Here is a 20,565-nt window from a genome sequence, read left to right as displayed (position 1 = left end):
GAAAATACGAGGTGTATGGGGGGGAGGCTATCCACCCGCTGATCCCTCTGAATCTTAAAAAAGGCACTGGAACATCTGATTTCCAATCAGCCCGTTCCAGAGTTTTTACGATCACCCTTTCTATATATACCGTATATGCACCCAGGGCTTAACTTTAACCCTTGCCCTGTAGGCTCTGGTGGGGGGGGGGTTGTCATCCTCAAGAACATAATTTCCGGACGTTTCAATTACGTTGAACAAAATGGATATCTCAAATTTTTATTGGATGTGTTTGGGGAAATGGTGGGCGTGGGAGGAGGGTTATTTGCCCTCCAATCACTTTTGACTATTAAAAAGGACACTACTCCTTTCAATTTTCAATGAAATGAGCTCTTTTTGAGGTTTCTAAGACAACAATGGCCATCTCAAAATTTATCAGATGCATTTCGGGAAAATACGAGGTGTGGGAGAGAGGGGAGGATATCCACCCTCCGATCACTCTTAATTTAAAAAAGGGCACTAAAACTTCTGATTGGCAATCCAATGAGCCCCCTTCGAAGTTTACTAGCCACTAGCCATTTCAATTTTCAATCGAATGAGCCCTTTTCAAAGTTTCTACGACAACTCCTTCGATACAAAGAACCCTAGTCTAAACAAGAAAAAAAAAATACATTGTGCCCACATCGCTCTTTACTTTGGCAGCGCTATTGCGCTGCCTATGATACCATCATGTTTGCAGAGGCAGTTGCAACCTAGTAAAGAGTGAATCACAGCCCATAGTAATCAAAAGTTGAAAAACGTGTTTTGAAAAAAAAACTGTCTAGTGAGAAAAAATTGCCATTTGACACTGAATCAGGAATGGTAACTATTGTTTCTTTTAATTTTAGAAGTAAAAGTTTATTGCGAAAAGAAATTTATGGTAATTTCGAAAAAGAGCCTGAAACCCCTTGATAATGGCGTCAAATCGAAATAAAAAGTGCACCATTGGAATCAGCATGATCGAGTACGTTTTATAGGATAATTACAGTCTCCCGCCTTGAACACCAAGGAAAATGACTTTTTTGCATGGGTAGATTTTTTGCATGATCTTTTCTTTCTTTTTTTTCTAGAAGGGCTAGGGGGTGGTCAGAGCATCATAGAGAGGTGTGTAATAGCTCATTCGAAAGGGAATTAAATTTTTAAGTGCCCTTTTTAAGTGACCAAAAAGACTGGATGACAAATAGCCCCCATCCCTACAGGCCCCCATCCCTACAGCCCCCCCCCCAACTAGTCCTATAAACTTTTTGAGATAGCCATTTTGTTTAACATAGTTCAGAAGTGCAATATACATTATTTTGATCATGATATGGCCCTCCATACTCCCTGGGGAAGGGCTGTATGTGGTATCGGGCGTATCGATATCGCGCGTATCGGTATCGTCCGTATTGGTGTCGCATGTATCGTATCGGGAATATCGGTATCCGCTGTTGTTTTTTCAGTCATTTTTTAGGCTCATTTTTTTCAAGCATGTCCAGGTGAGGTGTCATGGTTGCAGCGGCAGCTGCAACCTAGTAAAGAGCGAACCACAGCCCATAGTAACCAAAAGTTAAAAAACGCGTTTTGAAAAAAACTGCCAAGTGAAAAAAAATCGCATCTGACACTGACTGAAGATTGTTAACTATTGTTTTAGTTCTCCATAAAAGTAAAAGTTTATTGCAAAAGGAAATTTATTGTGATTTAGAAAAAAGCCTCAAGCCCCTAGAAAACGGCGCCAGATCAAAAGGAAAAGTGTACCAATGGAATCAAAATGGTCAAAACCTTGTACAGGGAAGTTACAGTCCCCCTCTTTGAACAACAAGGAAAATCATTTTTTTGCATCGGTAGCACTGATCTGTCTTCCGTTTTTTTTTTTTTTTTTTTTTTTTTTTGTTTTCTTTTCAACAGCTCTAGCGGGCTACTACAACATCATAGAGAGATTCTTAATGGCTCATTCAAAAGCTGTTTCTCATATCTACGTGCTTTTTATAAATTCTGCCATCTGCAAGTGCCATAAGGCACTAAAATGGCTTTTTTGTGCTATTTCTCAAAGGGTTTCACCGTAAATGGGCTATATCAATCAACACGGTTTGAACTTAAAGAGAAGTTTGAAGTTTCTTGAGTATCATTTTAAATTTGACTGTAGGACCAGAGAAAGGACTTGGATTCAAAGATCCCTATCCCTGTGTTCATACCTGAGAATGGGATTCAAATTACAAACGATTTCTTCGTACAGTTCATAGCATACATGCTTACTTTATTTTCAATTTCCTTAGCTAAAACGTCTAGTGAATTAAAATCAATTTGGTGGACTGTGATGAAAAAATTGAGAGCCATGGCTAATTAATAAAAAAACCAAGAGAGATAGTCTGAGTGACAAGCAAATCTGGCATAAGCCCTTATTCAGAATTGTATAAAAATGATGTCATTATGATGATGTACACTTATTGATAGACATTCTATCTCCATCCATCCTGGGGAATAACTGAGATTGATAAGCATCGAGTAAGGGTAATTCAAGAACTGTACAAGTCTGAGCCCTTTAAAGGCGATTGAAAACCCAAAATAAAAAGTTTTCTAGAATTCAAAGCTCTATGCTCAGTCGTTCGGACAACTGAGATTGTTCATTTTAAATGAGTTTTGCCTACTGGGAAAGCCCGCTGGAATTGCAATGGGGAAGACCGAGATTTTTGGGTTGCCTAATGAAAAAGAATGTCCACTGGACTTGTATGTAAAACGGGGATAGCTGCTCCCTCGCCTTCTCCTGTGTTAGGTATTGCTTAGGGCGAGAAGAAATGCACAAGACAAGCATAAACTCCTCGAATTACAACTTAACTATATTATGTTATTTCCCAGGAAATTAGAAAACAGGGATTATGTAACTTATTTACCAATATTTCATTAGTTATAAAATTTGGTTTAAATCGGTCCAATTCTCGGCTAGCGTATCGACACTACTAGACAACACCGTATGTTTAATCAACAAAACTCAGCTCCAACCAGCGGAATGTGCAACTAGAATGGGTGTTAACTTTCTTTGAAAATGGCGGGATGACTTTGCCAAGCGCTACTTCAGAAAATAATTAAAGAGGGGCGCGCCACTCTAAGTGAATATAGATCAACCCAACTTTTTGGATATCTCTCTCACTATGACTGTGCGTCTGAGCGTGGGTTTGCCTATCTCAGTGCCTGTAATTATTGTTTTATTTGTCAGAATCTATTCATTTATATATTTTTTTGTATCTCTCCCTACCTCTGCTTATGTGTCTGGGCTGGTGTTTGCCTATCCCAATCCCTGTCATCGTTGGTTTGTATGTCACAATCTATATATTTGCATGTGTTTTTTTGTCTCTTTCACTCTCTGGGTCTTTTTGTCTGGGTGGGGGTTTGCTTTTCTCAGTGTCTGTCTTTGTCAGTCTATATATCAGAATCCATATATTTATAAGTGTTTTTGTCTCTCTCACTTCCTCCGCTTATGTGTCTGGGCTGGTGTTTGCCTATCTCAATGTCTGTCATTGTTGGTTTGTATGTCTTAATCTATATATTTGCATGTGTGTTTGTCTCTCTCACTCTCTGGGCCTATGTGTCTGGGCGGATGTTTGCTTATCTCAGTGTCTGTCTTTGTCGGTTTGTATGTGAGAATCCATTTATTTATTTGGGTTTTTGTCTCTCTCACTTCCTCCGCTTATGTGTCTGGGCTGGTGTTTGCCTATCTCAGTGCCTGTCTTTGTCGGTTTTTATGGCTGAATCCATATATTTATATGTGTTTTTGTCTCCCTTACTTCCTCTGCTTATGTGTCTGGGTGGGTGTTTGCCTATCTCGATGCCTGTCTTTGTTGGTTTGTGTGTCAGATTCCTTACATTTATATGTGTTTTTATCTCTCTCACTTCCTCTGCTTATGTGATTGGGCGGATGTTTGCCTATCTCAATGTCGGTTTGTATGTCAGAATCCATATATTTATATGTGTTTTGGTCACTCTCACTTCCTTTGCCTATGTGTCTGGGTGGGTGTTTGCCTATCTCTATGCCTGTCTTTGTCGGTTTGTACGCCTAAATCCATATATTTGAATGTGTTTTCGTCTCTCTCACTCTCTCTGCCTAGGTGTCTGGGCAGATGTTTGCTTATCTCAATGCCTGTCTTTGTATGTCAGAATCTATATATTTATAGGTGTTTTTGTTCCTCTCACTTCCTCTGCTTATGTGTCTGGGCGGATGTTTGCCTATCTCAATGCTTGTCTTTGTCGGTTTGTATGTCAGAATCAATATATTTATATGTGTTTTTGTCTCCCTCTCTTCCTCTGCTTATGTGTCTGGGTGGGTGCTTTCCCATCTCATTGAATGTTTCTGACGGTTTGAATGTGTGAACCAAAAAATTTCCATGTGTTTTTGTCTTTCTCACTCTCCTTACCTTATTTTCTAGCAAGATGTTTTCTTATCTCAGTGGCTCTCTTTGTCGAGTTTTATGTCAGAACCTATATATTTTTGTGTTTTTGTCTCTTTCACTTCCTCTAATTATGTATCTGGGCGGGTGTTTGCCTTTCTCAATGCCTGTGATTGTTCCTTTGTATGTCTGAATCTATATATTTATATGTGTTTTTGTCACTCTCGCTCTCCTTGCCTATGTGTCTGGGCGGATGTTTGCCTATCTCAATGCCTGTCTTTGTCTGTTTGTAGGTCAGAATCCTTACATTTATATGTGTTTTTGTCTCCCTCACTTCCTCTGCTTATGTGTCTTGGCGGGTGTTTGGCTATCTCAATGCCTGTCTCTGTTGTTTTGTATGCCAGAATCAATATATTTGCATGTGTTTTGTCTCTCACTCTCCTTGCCTATGTGTCTGGGCGGATGTTTGCTTATCTAAGTGGCTGTCTTTGTCGATTTGTATGTCAGAACCTATATATTTTTGTGTTTTTATCTCTTTCACTTCCTCTGCTTATGTGTCTGGGCAGGTGTTTGCCTTTCTCACTGCCTGTGATTGTTCCTTTGTATGTCTGAATCTATATATTTATTTGTGTTTTTGTCACTCTCGCTCTCCTTGCCTATGTGTCTGGGCGGATGTTTGCCTATCTCAATGCCTGTGATTGTTGCTTTGTATGTCAGAATCCTTACATTTATATGTTTTTGTCTCTCTCACTTCCTCTGCTTATGTGTCTGGGCAGGTGTTTGCCTATATCAATGCCTGTCTTTGTTGGTTTGTGCGCCAGAATCCTTACATTTATATGTGTTTTTGTCTCTCACTTCCTCTGTTTATGTGTCTGAGCGGATTTTTGCCTATCTCAATGCCTGTCTTCGTCGGTTTGTATGTCTGAATCCATATATTTATATGTGTTTTTGTCTCCCTCACTTCCTCTGCTTATGTGTCTGGGCGGGTGTTTGCCTATCTCAATGCCTGTCCCTGTCGGTTTGTATGCCTGAATCAATATATTTGCATGTTTTTGTCCCTATCACTCTCCTTGCCTATGTGTCTGGGCGGATGTTTGCTTATCTCAGTAACTGACTTTGTCGATTTGTATGTCAGAATCTATATATTTATATGTGTTTTTGTCTCTTTCACTTCCTCTGCTTATGTGTTTGGGCGGGAGTTTGCATATCTCAGTACCTGTCTCTGTCGGTTTGTATGCCTGAATCCTTACATTTATACATGTTTTTGTCTCTCTCACTTCCTTTGCTTATGTGTCTGGGCGGATGTTTGCATGTCCCAGTGTCTGTCTTTGTCGGTTTGTATGTCAGAAGTCTTACATTTATGTGTTTTTATCTCCCTCACTTCCTCTGCTTATGTGTCTGGGCGGGTGTTTGCCTATCTCAATGCCTGTCTGTCGGTTTGTATGCCTGAATCTATCTATTTATATGTGTTTTTGTCTCCCTCACTTCCTCTGCTTATGTTTCCGGGCTGGTGTTTGCCTATCTCAATGCCTGTCTTTGTTGGTTTGTGCGTCAGAATCCTTACATTTATATGTGTTTTTGTCTCTCCCACTTCCTCTGCTTATGTGTCTGGGCGGATGTCTGCCTATCTCAATGCCTGTCTTTCTCGGTTTGCATGTCTGACTCCATAAATTTATAAGTGTTTTTGTCTCACTCACGTCCTCTATTTGTGTGTCTGGGCGGGTGTTTTCACATCTCAATGCCAGTTTCTGTCGTTTGGTATGAAATAATCAATTTATTTGCATGTGTTTTTGTCTCTCTCCCTCTCCTTGCCTATGTGTCTGGGCGGATGTTTGCTTATCTCAGTGACTTTCTTTGTTGATCTGTATGTCAGAATCTATATATTTATATGTGTTTTTGTCTCTTTCACTTCCTCTGCTTATGTGTTTGGGCGGGTATTTGCTTATCTCAGTACCTGTCTCTGTCGGTTTGTATGCCTGAATCCTTACATTTATACGTGTTTTTGTCTCTCTCACTTCCTCTGCTTATGTATCTGGGCGGCTGTTTGCCTATCTCAATGTCTGTCTTTGTCGGTTTGTATGTCAGAATCTTTACATATTTATATGTGTTTTTGTCTCCCTCACTTCCTCTGCTTATGTGTCTGGGCGGGTGTTTTCCTATCTCAATGTCTGTCTCTGTCGGTTTGTTTGCCTGAATCCATATATTTATATGTGTTTTTGTATGCCTATGGGATTCAAGAAAGAGATTGCTACTTCCGTAAAATTTCGTCATAATTTATTGAATGGAGTTTCTAAATTGTGCATCCAAGTGGTGAGCTCAAGAAAAAAACAGTTACGTACAAGTAGTTCATAATTTATTGAGATGCATGGAATTATTCTACAGAAAAAAGACAGGTTAGGCTTAAAGATATTTATTACTTAAACAAATTAATAGATTTTTTGAGAGAAAACACATATTTACATAAAAATAGTACTTAAAGTTCACCGTGTCTCATGCATTTATCGCGATCAGGTATGTCCTTGGGTATCCACTGCGCGAAGAACCTAACCTCGTCTTCAGGGCGGTGATAAGCCCCTTCAAATTTAGGACACTTAAATTCTTCTAGATTGAAAAGTGGAATCCTAGGTTTACACTTTTGATTCAAAACTTTATCGGTAGGTACATTACCCTTTACATAGAGTGCTTCAACCCCGAAAAAGCTGCAAATTTCACTGACTTCCTCCTGAACATTTCTCAGTTCCTGACCACTATTATTAATTGGCGTAATCACTCTATCGTAGAATCCCAGTCTGTTTATATAACGTAATGTAGTACTCTACAAGCTTTTATCATGCTCAAACATATTATAGCTCTCTATCCAGTGATAAGAGTCAATGTCATTGAGTTCCATAGACAATAATAAAAACGCATTTTCAAATATAACACCATATAAGGATTTTTTTAAACCGATAAGTTCTTTTTCATGTACTTCTACCACCTTTGAAGATCTTAATGTAGTTTCCACGCAGAGAAGTACTTCACCAGGCTTTTATACCTTCGCTCAAGGTTGAATGGAGTTATGGGTAGGGGATGAGTCCTAAAACCATCTGGATTCATTGTGAAGAGGAGTCATAAAACCCTTAGAATGCATTGTGGGGAGGAGTCATAGAACTCTCGGTATCTATTGCATGCAAATGAAGTCTGGAAATTACAATTATTTTTCTTTATAAATTCTGTATTGTGTATGCAAGAGGTGAATTCAAAAAAGAGTTTGTTACTTACTTAAAATTTTTTCATAATGACAAATCCTACAACGGCTGATGATAAAGCATTTATTCATTCTAATAGATAGATTTTGTCAATGTTATCTGACGTACCTGACAAATGATATCGATAAAGAATTTTAATAAAGAATTTCTTCAATTTGATACTTAAATTATGTCAGTGTTATCAAACGTATCTGTCAAAAGACATTGATAAAGAATTTATTCACTCTGATGCTTATATTCCGTCAAAGCTATCCCAAGTATCAGTCAATAGATGTTGATAGAGAATTTATTCATTCTTATACTTAGATTTTCTCTATGTTAACCTATCTATCCGACATATGATGTATGTAAATTCCTTTTCTTACTTCTCCAATGTTTCAATAGACATTTTAAACGATTAATATGCTGGCCTACATTAAAAATACTTGAAACCATTCATTGCAATACACAACATATATTTAGTGAAATAATGTCATTCCGAATATTAATGCAAAAAACATGTTATTATTATACATATCCAAAAATAATAAGCAGCTTTGGACATTTCGAATCTGTTCCATAAAATGGTTCACCATTTTTTCTCTTGACACTATAGCTGTTGTCTTCTCTTAGTTCGTAATCAGTAGAATAATCATTATTCCATTTTGAGTCATTCACAATTTTTACAGGTGTGTCATCGACAGGCTCAATATGCTTTTCGTATTTGGTATTATTTGGTTCATTGACTGTTTGATCAATTGAAGTAACGTTTGCTGGTACTTTGTTTTTCCTCGATTCATCTTTATATTCCTTAGTGATATTTTCTGCCAATGCCCTTTTTATTTTTCTGGCAATTTCACTGTCTATTTTCACACTATTTTTACACAGGTAACAGTGCCGGCACGTAGACAAGATATGGTTTATGATATTAGTAAAACAGTAGGCCTTTCTTTTCGTCTTTGCTTTCATTTGAATGCTAATACCCGAAAGCTGACAATATGGTTTAACACTGGGTAACATGTTACTACAAGCACTAGCAAGAAGATGCCCTTCTTCATGAACTATTATTTTTATGTTGGCATTCTCTTTGAGTGCAATCATCTCCGGAGATCTCAACGTCGCATATCCACCATCATAAGAGTTGAATTTTTTTGGTACTCCAGAGAAATTTAATTCCTTACTGTCATGACAATGCACGCATACGTTTCCGATGGTGCTACCACTTGTACTTATTTCATAGTTTAAATACTTCTCCTTGTCAGCATTAAATGCTACAATAACACTATCATGTGAACATACTCTCTTAAAATGTTTCATCTTCACTTCTTAGAGATATGAGTTGTGTTTATTGTTCCAGTGTGTAAAAAATACTGATTTAATACATCCAATAAACTAGGTAGTGTCGATAAATGGACATAGAGTACCATTGGGAAAGCCGCATCGTGTATCTGAGTAAGCATAGAGTACAATTGTTAGAGCCGTAAGCATATTTAATGTCATTTTAAGATACGTGAAAAAAAAGTTGAATAATATTGAAGTCCAAAAAAAAAATTTAGTCCAATAAAAAAAAGTGCTACTACAAACAATATTTTTCTAATAGTAAAAGTTGCAACTAACATTTCTATATCATTCTCATTTTGAATTTGGAAAATATTAAATGTGATTTCTTTTATTTTTAAGTATGTTACATGTCATTCTAAGAGATGTAAAAAGAAGTTGAAAAATATATCATGTTAAAAAAATGGGGGGTGGGGAAAGAAGTTGGAGGGGCGGGGACCCCAGTCGAGTTGGGGGAGCGGGGACCCGTGGGGGTTGAGGTCCCGATGGTTAGGGCCATTGGTGCTTATGATCCTTGACGAATCGTACTCATATATACCTCACTACTTCATTTGTAATGATTTCTATGGATTGTTCTGAATTTCATTATTAAAATTCTTTTCTTGACATCTACATCTCTCTTAGTGTCAATTTTTTAGTATACTATAACTTTAAACTCTATTTTAAATTGACAACACTGTTCAAACGCCACTTGTGTATTATACAGAACACATCGAAGAAGTAAAGCTAGGTCGTCATAAGACCATTTTATCATCGTTAACCATTTCCATAGATTGATATTGTTCCAAATTTATAATAAATAAGCTAAGAGTTAACATGCTCTTCGAGGTTTCCTTAACTGCTAATCGGTTTAACCCTTTTATCTCCACCTTCATATGATCCAATTCGCAAATGTTATCTAGCTCTGTTTTTTCCCTATTATTCAAATAAGATCGGTCGTACAGTCCAATTCGCGAATCCCTTATCCTCTTTTGCAAATAGAGCTAGATTTTACGCAAAATGTTTTGACAGCATATGTCAATCAAACAATTCTAAGTGTAGCTTTCGATTTTTAATTGGCAACGACACATTCCTAAGAAACTAGTCTCGAGTTAAGGCAATTGTCCAAAAAATAGGTGTTGCCCCAGAAAACCCGTCTGATTGCATTATACAATCTCAATTATAGTTTCAAAACGTGTTTGATCACTTTGCTTGGAAAGGTACCAAGGAACATAGGTGGGAGAGGATACTCACTCTCTTTGAAAAGGTGTAGAGCTTCAAGCAAATAGCATGGTAATTCCTATAGCTTTATGCAAAGTATAATGTATTACTCTACTGGGGGCGAACCCCCCCCCTCAATAAGCTATGAGTTAACATGCTCTTCGAGGTTACCTTAACTGCTAATCGGTTTAACCCTTTTATCTCCGGTTTAACCTTCATATGATTGGTTTAACCTTCATATGATCCAATTCGCAAATGTTATCTAGCTCTGTTTTTTCCCTATTATTCAAAAAAGATCGTTCGTACAGTCCAATTCGCGAATCCCTTATCCTTTTTTGCAAATAGAGTTAGCTTTTACGCAAAATGTTTTAACAGCATATCTCAATCAAAACCCGTCAATCAAAAATATGTCAGAAAACCTGTCTGATTGCATTATACAATCTCAATTATAGTTTCAAAACGTGTTTGATCACTTTGCTTGGAAAGGTACCAAGGAACATAGGTGTGAGAGGATACTCACTCTCTTTGAAAACGTGTAGAGCTTCAAGCAAATAGCATGGTAATTCCTATAGCTTTATGCAAAGCATAATCTACTACTCTACTGGGGGCGAACCCTTTCCCCCCCCCCATATACGTAATAATTTCTGTTCGTTTTAAGTTTTAATGTTGCTCCTTACTTTCAGTTGAAAAAAAAAGTTTTTTTATTTAATTTCTGATCGTTTTTAAATAATATTGGGAAATCCGGCGCCCCCTTCATAGTAATGTCCCTTCCCCAAGGAAACATCCTCTATGGAAAGATTCTCCCCCGTAACCCCTACTCTGACCCCCTCCCACCAGAAAAAAAACTTCCTGAAAACGCCTGTATACTTCCCAATAACCAATGCTATATGTAAACAAAGTACAAAGTTTAGAGCTTGCAGCCCTTCCCCCGGGAACTGTGGGGGATTAAGTCATCCTCAAAGACATATTAATTAGATTTTCGACTATGCTGAACAAATTGGCTATCTCAAAATTTTATTGGGTAACTTCGGGACAAAATGAGCGTGGGAGGGGGCCAAGTTGCCCTCCAATTTTTTTGGTCACTTAAAAAGGGCGTTAGAACTTTTAGTTTCCGTTCGAATGAGCCCTCTCACGATATTCTAGGACTACTGGATCGATACGATCACCCCTGGGGAAATAAAAAAAACAACAAAAACAAATAAACACGCATCCGTGATCTTTCTTCTGGCAAAAAAATACAAAATTCCACATTTTTGTAGAAAGGAGTTTGAAACTTCTATAGTAGGGTTCTCTGGTACGCTAAATCTGATGGTGTGATTTTCATTAAAGTTCTATGACTTTTAGGGGTTGTTTCCCCCTTTTTTCGAAAATAAGTTAAATTTTCTCAGGTGCGTAACTTTTGATTGGTAAGACTAAGCTTGATGAAGCTTATATATTTGAAATCAGCATAAAAATCCGATTCTTTTGATGTATCTTTTGGTGCCAAAATTTCGTTTTTAGAGTTTCGGTTACTATTGAGCCGGATCGTTCCTTACTTACAGTTCGTTACCACGAACTGTTTGAAAAGAGATAATCAAATATTTAAACTACTAAAACCAAAATAGTTACTTGCTAGTTTATTTTCCTTGATAGGTATGTCTCGATTTCCTGATTCTTAAATTTTACTTCGTAATATGCACGTGTTCGCAAAAAAATCCGGCTCACCAAGTTTCTTTTTGCTGTCGCAATTACGAATAAAACAAATTCGTACCATTTTTCAGTGACTGACAAATACATACTGACCCGCTAATGTGAGACTAGATGGGAGGAGCTGTTTGTACGCGTCGAGAATGAAGTACCAAAAATCATCAGCCGTGATCTTACTGTTATATTATCTAAATACAGTGGTAATTTACCAGCCAAAATCACTCGCTGCAAGAGCGCTCCACAGGAGAGTAATAATTGTCCAACTTTTTTGCTAAAATAAAGAGAAAGTGTTTTCCTTCCAATTTCGGATCTCGTTGTAGTTACAGTCTTAGCGTTTTATATGGTGATTTGGTTATGCTTAAGTAAAAATTACTTTGTGAAACACTTAGCTAGTCATAAAGGCCAAATTTATAACTTAAGTTTTAACTATTAAAGATAAAAATATCTGCGAAGTAGCATCAGCAAAATGGAACTTTACATTAACAACGTTTTTCATAAATAAACATTTATTTTTTTAGGTCCAGAGGAGGATATACCACGAAAGTTGGAGTATATGACTTTTGTTATGCATGCTCCGTCCGACTACTTTTATGATGAATCACTGCCTTACAACGATTACCTCAGGGGAGGGGTCATTTATCAAAGACTTCGTTCTACAAAACGCGTTATTAATCATAATGATATTAAAGAAGGAAAATTAGTCATCCCAGAAGTGTCTGCCCTGCAAGCATACGAAAAAAGTAGAAATGCTGATGGAAAAAGTGAAGATAACATTTCAAAGCCTGTCATTTTAAAGGAAATGGGGCATTTTGCCAATGTTGAAGGTAAAATCTCTGTGCTTAATGATGATAAGGAGGTTGGCTCTGTCACTAATGATAATGCTGTTAAAAAAGATGATAATGATGGACAAGATACAGAGGAAGCAAGAAGAAATGAAGGTGTATCATGTATAGATAGCCTTCAAACTTCAGCTGATGTAAATACTGAATCTGACATCGTTAACGAGCCACTAACCCCTTTCCAGAGAGCGGAGGATGAACTCAAACCTTCTTTTAAAGAAATAAATGAAAATAAGAATCCTGTTGGGTCTAAAACAGGAAATGAGGAAGAAACACTTAGTGATGAGCAACTAGAAGTGAAAGAGTGCACTTCTAGCGCTAGCATTGATTCAGTTTTAATCTGTAGTGAGGAAATGAGCCCCTCGGAAGAGAGTATGGATATTCAGGAGCAAGAAGCGAACTCAGGAATTGTTTAAATCTTTTGCTCCTAATATTGTTTTGAACCTTTTGCTGAAGAAGAGGGTTAAAATGTATGAATCAAGTAAGGTCCAAAACAGAAAATTGAGAACTATTGTTAATTAAGAGCAAACATGCCTGGAATTGTTCTCCTAGTGGTGAAAGGAGTTGAGTTTTAATCTGCAGTGAGGAAATGTGGTCCTTTGAAGAGAGTATGAACATTCAATAATAAGGAGTTAACTCATAAATTTTATTGACTCTTTGCTTCCATATATTGTTTTAAGAGTAAAGCTAAGTTCGAACAGAAGGCAGTTAATTTTGTCACGGAAAAATTACTTAGGAACATCACTATGTGAGCTTCGGCTGATTGAGTCCTGAAAAATAAAATCTTTAAGAACACTGTCTTGACTATCTACCTAAACGAGAATAGCAAAAGTATATTTTTTCAGGCCATAGATAGGAAGTTTTTTCAATTAACTTTTGCAAGACTGTAAAATAAATTTACAACTCTTATCAAAACAATGCAAATTGGGTGTTCGCCCACTTCGAGAGAATTTTTTCATTGGGTCGATGAAAAAACCAGCTGACGAAACGAAATTCAACTATTGCTAGAACCTAGCTTAAAATAATTTAAAGTACAAAATACTGGTGAAAGTGAATTGTGGCATTTATTTTTTTTTATAAATAAAAGTAAGATCTTTTCTTGCATCTTTGATGCAACGTCTTTTTGTGCAACTAGGCAATTCTATGGTGAATATTTGCTTGTGCGAACCGACACTAATTTCCTAAACATTTTCTAAAATTATTGTCATATTGTGGTAAATATTCGTTGTCTGGACAATCTCTCTCTAAAATTTTGGAGCTAGGTAAATGTAAACTTTCATATGTCCTTCTGGTTTGATATTTGAGCTAATCCCAGGATGTTCATTCACGTGCCTCTTCATGTTTCGTTAAACACTAAAGAAACTTTTCCTTGATCTTTCCTTTATCAAGGAAAGATCTTTCTCTTTTCCTTGAACTAAAGGATTTTTATCCTTGATCTTTAATTAAAAGGCTTGTAGACCTGTTTTAGAATTAATCCATAAATAAACATATTTCGTTTAGTTTAATTTGTTGAAACAGATGATGCTTCTAAGAAAGTAGCCTGTTGACTATTTGTCAATGCCTCCCCTCCCCCCTTGGAAATACGTCCCTCTGGTAATTTTTTCTGGTGGCAGCCTCGATGCTGACCAGTTGGTATAGAGTACGTTTCAGACTGAGAGCAGACTAAATAATTTTACAATCTACGTGTATATGCATTATACGAGTCGTAATACCTACATATATTTTGGACCAATGTCCATGTCCTCAGTCGGTCAGTCCTCAGTGCAAAAAAAAAGAAGAAAGGGAAGACTAAAGGCCAAGAGAGTGCGACTACTTAACATGCCTTTTGACTTTCCAGTAACCCAGGTTCTCCCAAATCAAGTAAGGTAAATCGTGCCTTACGATCACAAATTTTATATTTTGATCCTAAAATTTTCGATTTTGTGCTTTCAAAAGCACAACACATAGTCCGGGCGCCGGGTGTTGAAAATGTGAACCATACCACGACGGATTGGGGCAGTTATGAGAATTAGCCAACCCCCTCCCCCCTTAAATTGACCATGCTGATCCGAAAAATACCAACGGCACTTGCTTGCGAGGAGTAGAAAACTCTGAAACTTGAGATTTTATTACATTTTGGTGTTTCATGCAAGAAAATGCATCTTCCACAAAGTTTGAGGTGCAGTTTTCCGCTCAAATACGAGATGGAAATGCCTAGAGGCCATAGAATGTCTTCCTAACAAACTAACACGATTAGTTAGAAAAAATAGCAGCAATGATGCAGGTAAAGAAACTAAACAAGGTCAAAATTAACACTGTTTATTTAATACTCACATACCAAATTCAATACGGTTTTTTCCTTGTATCTCTCTATTTCAAATCACGCACTATTGTTCCTCATGTGAATCGGCCTCGCAGCACTTCCCACAGCAAGAGCGCAAAATATCGTAACCTCTGTCTGCACATGGACATTTTGTCCAAAAGATTTGCACTTGCAATATGGCGAAGTGTTCTGAATAGTGGATGGCCGAGCAGGATGGGTTGATTTAATGGGTACTATCCATGTGTCCTTCATCTCCCATTCAAAATCAAGCGAAGAAAGGTACGAAGGGTGATGCGCAAGGGCCTGTAGCATAATCGACTACTGGTAAATGGATCTTTTCACATGTAAGGCAAAGGGTTCGTCGGTTGGAGGCAGGCTCTTCGGCGTTTTCCGGCGAGGGAACAAGTGAACGTGTAGGTAATTAAAACACAAAAAATCCTTTTATTTTCTGTACGAGGTGATCAAAATCTCGCAACACAGCTTCACAATGTCTTTCTCGAGTTCAACTACTCGGTTGATTTGTTCCAAAATCTGTTCAGTAAAAGTAAATATTCGAGGTAACCAGCGTTTTCTGGCGAGGGAAACAAGAGAACATGGAGGTCATTCAAACACAAAAATTCCTTTTATTTTCTGTACGAGGTGATCAAAATCTCACAACATAGCTTCATAATATCTTCCTCAAGCTTAAATACTCGGTCGATTTGTTCCAAAATCTGTTCAGTAAGACCAGATATTCGAGGTAACCATGGCACAGCTGTTCTAGGGACCGTCTTCTTTCCTTTGGAGAAAACGAAGCTCAGAGTATCAAAACCGGTGAAACAGTGCAAAAACGCAATTGAATTCACTAGAGAAGGTGGGAGTCTATTTGCAAGTTCAGTGATCAAAATGACTTTGTCCCGCAAGGGAACCAAAACCTTAGGGGTGGCATGGCTTTACTTTTCAATCGTCTTAAAAGACTGAAGCAAGATGACGACAATGTCTGTGTCATTTGCTTCCACGATTACATCCGTGCACCTCGTCCTGGCACAGAAACCCGTGTGAAGAGCGTCACGAGTATCCGATTCTTCGTATATGCTGCTCAGTTCATTGGCAAATCTCTCGCAGTTTACTACTACTACTAACAACTCATCGCAGCACCAAGCCGCCTGAGGCCAACACAGCTACGCACGCTTTTCCTCGACTCCAATCTATTCCAAGCCTCCCTTTTTACACCCGCCCACGAAGTTCCCATTTCCTTTAAATCTTTCTTTATGACGTCCTCCCGCCCCAGATGGGGACGACCTGCTTTCCGTTTAGCCCTAGATGGTTGGCCGAAAAGAACAATCTTCGGCAATCTGTCATCCTTCATTCGCACAACATGCCCTAACCACCTCAACCTTTCTTTCATTATAGACCTAGAAAGCGTTATTGAACCACATTTTTCGTATAGCCTATTGTTTGAAATACGGTCAGTCAACCGGGTACCCAGAACAATCCTTAAGCAATTTCTCTGGAAAACATCTAGCAAATCTTCATCCGCTTTTCGGAGCGTCCATGCTTCAGACCCATATTTGACCACTGTCATCACTGTAGCTTCTAAAATTATAATCTTGGTTTGCAGACTTATCTTCCTATTCTTCCAGACTTTTTTAGCTGTGAAAAAACACCCTGAGCCTTGGCTATTCTATTTTTAACATCTTCCCTGCTCCCACCATCTACTAATAATACTACCAAGGTAAGTGAAGCTGCCCACCTGATCAATCTTTTCATTACCCAGCGTCACCTTTTTATCTTCCCTTATTCCTAGCCTTAGTGACTTAGTCTTCTTAACATTTATTTTTAAACAAATTCTAGCACCCTGAACTCGCAAAACCTCTAAAAATTCATTCATTTTGCTCACACTTTCATCTAGGATGCTTAAATTATCAGCATAATCCAAGTCCAGGAGAGTTTTTCCTCCCCATTTGATTCCGTGGTCTCCCATTGCCTTTCCTGTGCTTCTTAAGACAAAATCCATCAAAATAATCCATATAAAGAGGGATAGAACACAATCATGCTTAGCTCCTAATTTAATACGAAACCAGTTGATAACCTCATTTCCTACCTTAATCACACCAGTGTTTTTTTCGTACAAAGCAATAATCACTTTAATGTATTTGTCTGGTATACCATACAAGGATAAAACCTTTACTAAAGCTCCTCTATCAACATAATCGAACGCTTGCTCATAATCTATAAAACTGAGGACCAAAGGTGTTTGAAAACTTAGGCACTTCTCAATGATTAACCTAAGAGTGAAAATTTGGTCAACACATCCTCTACCTTTTCTAAAACCGCACTGCTCTTCTCTTAAAACTTTGTCTACGGCATCTCTCAGTCTAAAAAGTATCTTATTACTAAGCAATTTGCTACCTACAGAGACCAGACTAATGGCTCTATAATTACCACACTCACTTTTATCACCTTTTCTCTAAAGGGGCTTAATTAAAGCTTTCCTAAAATCGCTAGGTACTTCCCTTTTTTCATAAGCCATATTCATAATTTTCAATAATTTATATCTAACTTCACACCCACCATATTTAAGAAACTCATTTACTACCCTATCAGCACCTGGAGCCTTATTATTCTTTAATCCTTTTAGTACTGTTGCTAATTCCTCCTCACAAAACAAATCTTCCTTCACATCCAAGGTATCACAAACTTTTTCATTTTCCTCTATATTTTTTTCTGTAACTCTATCTTGGTTAAGCAAGTTCTCAAAATGCTCGGCCCATCTCGCTTTAGCTTTTTCCTTATCACTAATTGCCACCCCATTCCTATCTTTAACTGGGACAAGTCCGGATTGACTACTACATCTCAATTTGTTAACGTGCCAGTACAATATTTTACTATTATGCCGTCTACCTGCATCTTCTAAATCCTCGGCAATTTTATCCATGGCCTCCACTTCACACCTCCTTAGTTCATATTTCAATGCTTTCTCCACTTTCTTTACATTTCTTTTGTTTTCATGCGATCTATCACTCAGATAATTCTTGTACAAGTCCTTTCTCCTTTCTATTAGACTTAAAGCTTTTTCACTAATATTCTTAACTGCAGTTCTAGCTTTCTTCCCTAATACACCTTCAACAACTTCACACATTATTTTTCTAAAATTATTACAACAATTTTCCACATTATCAGATTTTAAACTCTCAAGTTTATTATTCAACTGTTCAGGGAAATTTTCTCTCAAATTTTCATACAGGAGTCTACCAACATCATAACTTCCCGGGAGGTAATTACCCTTCCGAAATTTCAGCTTTAAATTAACCCTTGACACTACTAGATGGTGATCTTTACTTTTAACAACAATAACAGCACTCCTATATACCCTAGTATCTTGTATTGATCCAGCCAGTCTTGTGTTTACTATAACATAATCACTAAGGTTTGCTGTCTTACCATCACGTGAATACCATGTTAGCTTATGAGCCATTTTATGACCAAACACCGTATTGGTTATAACTAGATTGTTATACCTACAAAATTGCAAAAGTCTGTATCCATTACCGTTTTCTTTTCCTACACCAAATTTACCTAAGCTGGGATACTATCTATCCTTATTTCTACCAACCTGGGCGTTAAAATCTCCCAGTAATAACATCATATTTCTACCTGGGACCCTGTCTATTTGCTCTTGTAACTGTAAGTAAAATTCATCTGAGTCACTAGTATCTCCGTCAGTTGGTTCTACAGGGGCGTATACTACTATAACTGATACCCTGAACTTTTTAGTCATAAAATGATCAATTAGTATTCTATTACTAGTACCTTCCCAGCCTAAACAAGACTTTGGAGCTTCCTTACTCGTCATGAACCCTACTCCCGGCCTATGCGCCCCAACCTTCCTGCCTGAGTAAATAAATTCCACATCACCTAAGTTCATGCTTCCTACCCCTGGGATATGAGTTTCTGAAACTCCTAATAAATCCAGTTCGAATCGTCTGAATTCGTCAGTCAAAATGTCGATACGATAGTCATTTTTTAATGTTGCAACATTCCAAGTTCCAATTTTCATGTTCTTTCAATCATTGAAATTAGTTTCGTCTCGGGAAAAGCAATGATCCCAGATACCAGTGCCGGACGGGGATCACATATCTTCTCTAGTCTACACCGAAGTGCTTAAGCCGGCTTAGAACCGGACAGCAAGAAGTCCCTGGGACCTCCATCAATGGAGGTTTTGTCCAATCCTGGGCCCATCTTGGTCACAACATGGTTTTTCACACTCGGCGATACTCTTCTCTGAACAAGAGTTAGTATCCTGGACTGATAATTTAAAGCCTATTACCTCTGACTCATTACATACTCATGCCCACAAATATTATACTACTACGGGGAGGCAACCCGTAATAGATAAATTAGCTAGGAAGAGGTTTTTCAGCCCAAAGACGCCCATCAAAACATACCAATCCCAAAAAAATTGTCCATTAGTCAGAATCCCGTACGAATGCTGTTCCGTTTATTAGGCTATAATGCCCACGAGAGGCGCCACTTCTCAAGTGGGACTAGAGTTTACGGCAAGGTCTCCAGTCTTGCAGGTACCCCGAAAAGGTCGAGGCAGCCCTTTGCAGAGGCCGTTGTCCATAGATCTGGATCTTACGCCCTGCTTTGCTTTACTTTGGATATCAAGCAGAATAGAGTCCCAGCTGTCGAGAAACATATTCGGTTGAATTGAAAAGGATTTTCCAGGCCTGATCCACGCTGTTCATGGCAACCACTACTGTCTTTCAAAGAACCGACTTCACAACCCTCAATGTCTTTAAATAGTCTATCATAACGGTCTGGTACAACATGCAGCTGAGTTGTTTGTTGGGGAAGTTTCCCTAAGTGATTGGTAAAAGTCCTTTTAGCAAAGTCTACTAAATTTTCATCCCTCCTAGGAGGTTTGCATCTCATAAAGGACATAAAATCAACAACAACTCCCACATTTGCTGCCTCTTGGAAACTCGGTACTTCAGCTGGCTACTTTTCGATGGTAAGAGTCTTTCAGGAATTTCAATAAAGCACACTTACCACGAGTTCTTAAGACAGTGCTTTCATTTTGTGTAACCTGAAACAGTGCCTGTGGATATGAAATAAGTTCATGACTTAATATTTTCTGCAATATATCGGATATATATCACATCGAAATATAGCACAATGGAAAATGCATCACATTGAAAAATATATCAATTATATGAAGAATATAGCAATATATAACATTGAAAATGTGATTGAAAAGCTGAAAAATAGAGTAAAAGAAGAGATGATAAAGGGGAGATGAAAGATAAAAGGGGAAAGAAGAGATGAAAATGACATATTTTCTCCCTGGATATTATGTCAACTAGGATTATTTTCGATATTATGAAGTAAGAATTGTTTTCTTAACATGTCTTCTTATGCTGTGGAATGGTCATACATTTATACCAGATATCGCACTGGTGGGACTCCCTACATCCTCTAGATTCTATCAATCTGGCTTTTTGGGGAGACAAAGGGTTTTGGGGCCAGGCTACAGGGTTCTGGGTGGAGGGGCTTCGACCGCAAATTCCGAGATAGCTGAAAATTAAAACGAAATCAAGCTTTTCAAATTCTGG

General features: G+C 37.9%; 1 protein-coding gene across 2 annotated transcripts in view; it reads left to right on the top strand.

The window, feature by feature from the left end:
- Positions 1-13,772, top strand: part of LOC148954065 (uncharacterized) — a 94,347-nt gene extending 80,575 nt beyond the window's left edge. Inside the window, exon 5 of one of the 2 annotated variants that reach the window (XM_089085782.1) lies at positions 12,346-13,772. In XM_089085782.1, coding sequence (XP_088941908.1) covers positions 12,346-13,082 — 737 coding nt within the window. In that variant the 3' untranslated portion in view covers positions 13,083-13,772. The remainder of the gene's footprint in view (positions 1-12,345) is intronic. The other variant, XM_089085781.1, reaches the window with a different exon arrangement.
- The last annotated feature ends 6,793 nt before the right edge of the window (positions 13,773-20,565 follow it).

Source organism: Artemia sp. Qi Xiang Cuo, chromosome 3 (genome assembly GCF_049724085.1).
Source record: "Artemia sp. Qi Xiang Cuo chromosome 3, ASM4972408v1, whole genome shotgun sequence".
NCBI lineage: Eukaryota > Metazoa > Arthropoda > Branchiopoda > Anostraca > Artemiidae > Artemia > Artemia sp. Qi Xiang Cuo.
Note: the sequence above shows the minus strand (reverse complement) of the source record. Positions and strands in the feature narration are given on the sequence as shown.